This window comes from Condylura cristata, unplaced genomic scaffold (genome assembly GCF_000260355.1).
Source record: "Condylura cristata isolate star-nosed mole 26May11 unplaced genomic scaffold, ConCri1.0 scaffold00020, whole genome shotgun sequence".
Taxonomy (NCBI): Eukaryota; Metazoa; Chordata; class Mammalia; order Eulipotyphla; family Talpidae; genus Condylura; species Condylura cristata.
The window spans coordinates 39,406,427-39,408,510 of NW_004567121.1; the positions used below are offsets into that span (position 1 = coordinate 39,406,427).

Below are 2,084 nucleotides of genomic sequence, written 5' to 3' on the forward strand. Positions count from 1 at the left end.
TTCCCCCCGCGGCCTCGCGGCCTGGCGCAGCGTGGCGTCTCTGAGGGGTCCAGGACACCAACGGACCCCGCCCAGGGCCTGAGGCGGCCCCTCGGTGTCGGACGCCCTGAAGCCCCAGCTGCTCGCGGCGCTAAGGCGCGACGGTGGCGCCGAAACCTCGGCTCTCCGGGAAGCGCCGCGCTGTCCCCAAGCCAGGAGACCCCCGTGTGCCTGCTGGGCTGGGGCGGCGCCGGCCGGGTGGGGGCGGGGCCTTGGCTCCAGTGTACCCCCGGCGCAGCGCCCACATACCCAGAGCACGCAGAGTCCTCGGGACGCCCCGAGTGGGGAGGGCCGAGGGGCGCAGCGTGATCGGACCAGGCCGGTGCCAGGACGGCGGTCACTGCCCGGATGGCGTCGCGGCCCCGCGGGAGGCTGGATGGCGTCGCGGCCCCACGGGCGTCGCGGCCCGAGGCGGCGTCGCGGCGCATGTCCGGCAGCCCCCAGAAGGGGCCAGGTGTTGCGGTGACCGGAAATGCCAGGCCGGCTGCGGCGGGATACCTGCCCCCCCACGGGCCTCCAGGGGCCTGGAAAATGACTTCACTGCTGAAGGTGAATCACGATAGGAAACAAGGGCAGAACCTTGCCCAGAAAAAACCAGACTCCGCATAGGCAGCGGGCTCCGGCGGGGGAGTCCAGGGCGCCGAGTGCCCAGGCCAGGGCCAGCCTGTGCCACAGCTGCGGGCAGAGCGGGCGCTGTCCCCGGTGCTGAAGCCGGCTGCCCGGGAAGCCTGTCCCGCGGCGCTCAACAGGAACCCACCGTTCCTGCCCCACTGGCTCGCCAGCGCCTGCCCGGTGTCCACTAGGAGGGACAGCGGCGGCGCAGCTCCTGCCGTCGTGGGGTTCACGCGTAAGCGACAGAGTCCACCGTCTGAAGTCCAGGCCCCAGACCCCAGAAAGTGTCCTGTGGGAGTGGGGCGTTAGCAGATGGCATTACTTGAGGCTGTGTGGCAGCAGGGTGACCTGGCCCACCAGGCCTTACTTACAGGGGACGGTGGACACGTCATGGTCACAGGGGACAGCCCATGGGAGACGCCTCTGCCGCGGGGTGACAAAGGCAGCCCCGGGGAGCCTGGGTGTCTCCTCGGGCACGAGGGTGCCCTCCCCGGGGCCGCTGCGCCCGGGGCCGCCGCAGGGGGGCCCCAGCCTCCAGGAGCCGCCTTTCCTCATGGTGGCCCAGGGCAGTCTGACTCGGCAGACGTGGGGGGGTGAGAGGGGTCCCATCTTCACTAGAGGGCTCCCCTCTTTCTTGCTCACTCCCTTCTGGGCCTCGTGTTTAACCCTTCTCAGGAAATCTAATTTCTGTCCCATCCTTTGTATGAGGTCTTTCAAAACATGAAAATGGCCAGTATTGGAGCCTTTAAACATTGGGGTGAGTGCCCTTCAGGTTCTCAAAGGGAACATGGGACGGACTGGGAAGCTGGGTCAGCAGCGGAGCAGGTGAGATCCTGCTGCCAGTCACAACCCGGCACCCTCCCACAGCGGACGGCCGCGCCTCCCCACCCCCCACTGCCTGGCCTGCACAGCCGACCGGCCACAGCACTGGGAAATGCTCCAGTCAGACTTGCGGTGGGGCTCCCCAAGCGGGGCCAGGCACCCACGGCTGCCCTCAGGGAGGGAGGCCAGGGCTTGCAGATGGCCTCCGTCCCGCCCCTCGTCCCCCAAAACAGCGCCCAGAGCCCGGCCTGGCGTCCCAGAGCTGCTGCTTGTTGGCGCCGCCCAACCTCTCACAAGGAGCCCTGGACACGGTGTCCTGACCCTGCGCCCCAGGGCACGTCGGGTGCAGTTAGGCGGCCTCAGGGCAGAGCAGGGAGGGGCCTCGGAGAGTCAAGGGGCTCCGGAGATTAGGGCAACAGATGCAGAAACTAAGCAAAGCCCCAGGAGCAGGGGCCAAGGCACTCTGCGGTGGACAGTCAGGGACACTAAGGGGGACACGGGACACCGGGCACGGTGGGCTGCTTTAGGGTGTGGGAGTCGGTACCCCAGGGGCGTGGACCTTCAGCTGCCCTGCCCCCCCTCCGCCGTGCCCCTCGACGCGCGGCGCCGAG

The 2,084-nt window shown here is 69.1% G+C and overlaps 2 protein-coding genes across 2 annotated transcripts in view; one reads left to right on the forward strand and one right to left on the reverse strand.

Annotated features, from left to right (window-relative positions):
- The window catches only part of TPO (thyroid peroxidase), a 16,830-nt gene extending 16,363 nt beyond the window's left edge, over positions 1-467 (reverse strand). The window contains exon 1 of the mRNA XM_012727381.1: positions 289-467. Within this exon, the coding sequence (XP_012582835.1) occupies positions 289-467 (179 nt within the window). The remainder of the gene's footprint in view (positions 1-288) is intronic.
- Positions 466-2,084, forward strand: part of TMEM18 (transmembrane protein 18) — a 4,116-nt gene continuing 2,497 nt past the window's right edge. Inside the window, exons 1-2 of the mRNA XM_012727382.1 lie at positions 466-588; positions 649-886. Coding sequence (XP_012582836.1) covers positions 466-588; positions 649-886 — 361 coding nt within the window. The remainder of the gene's footprint in view (positions 589-648; positions 887-2,084) is intronic.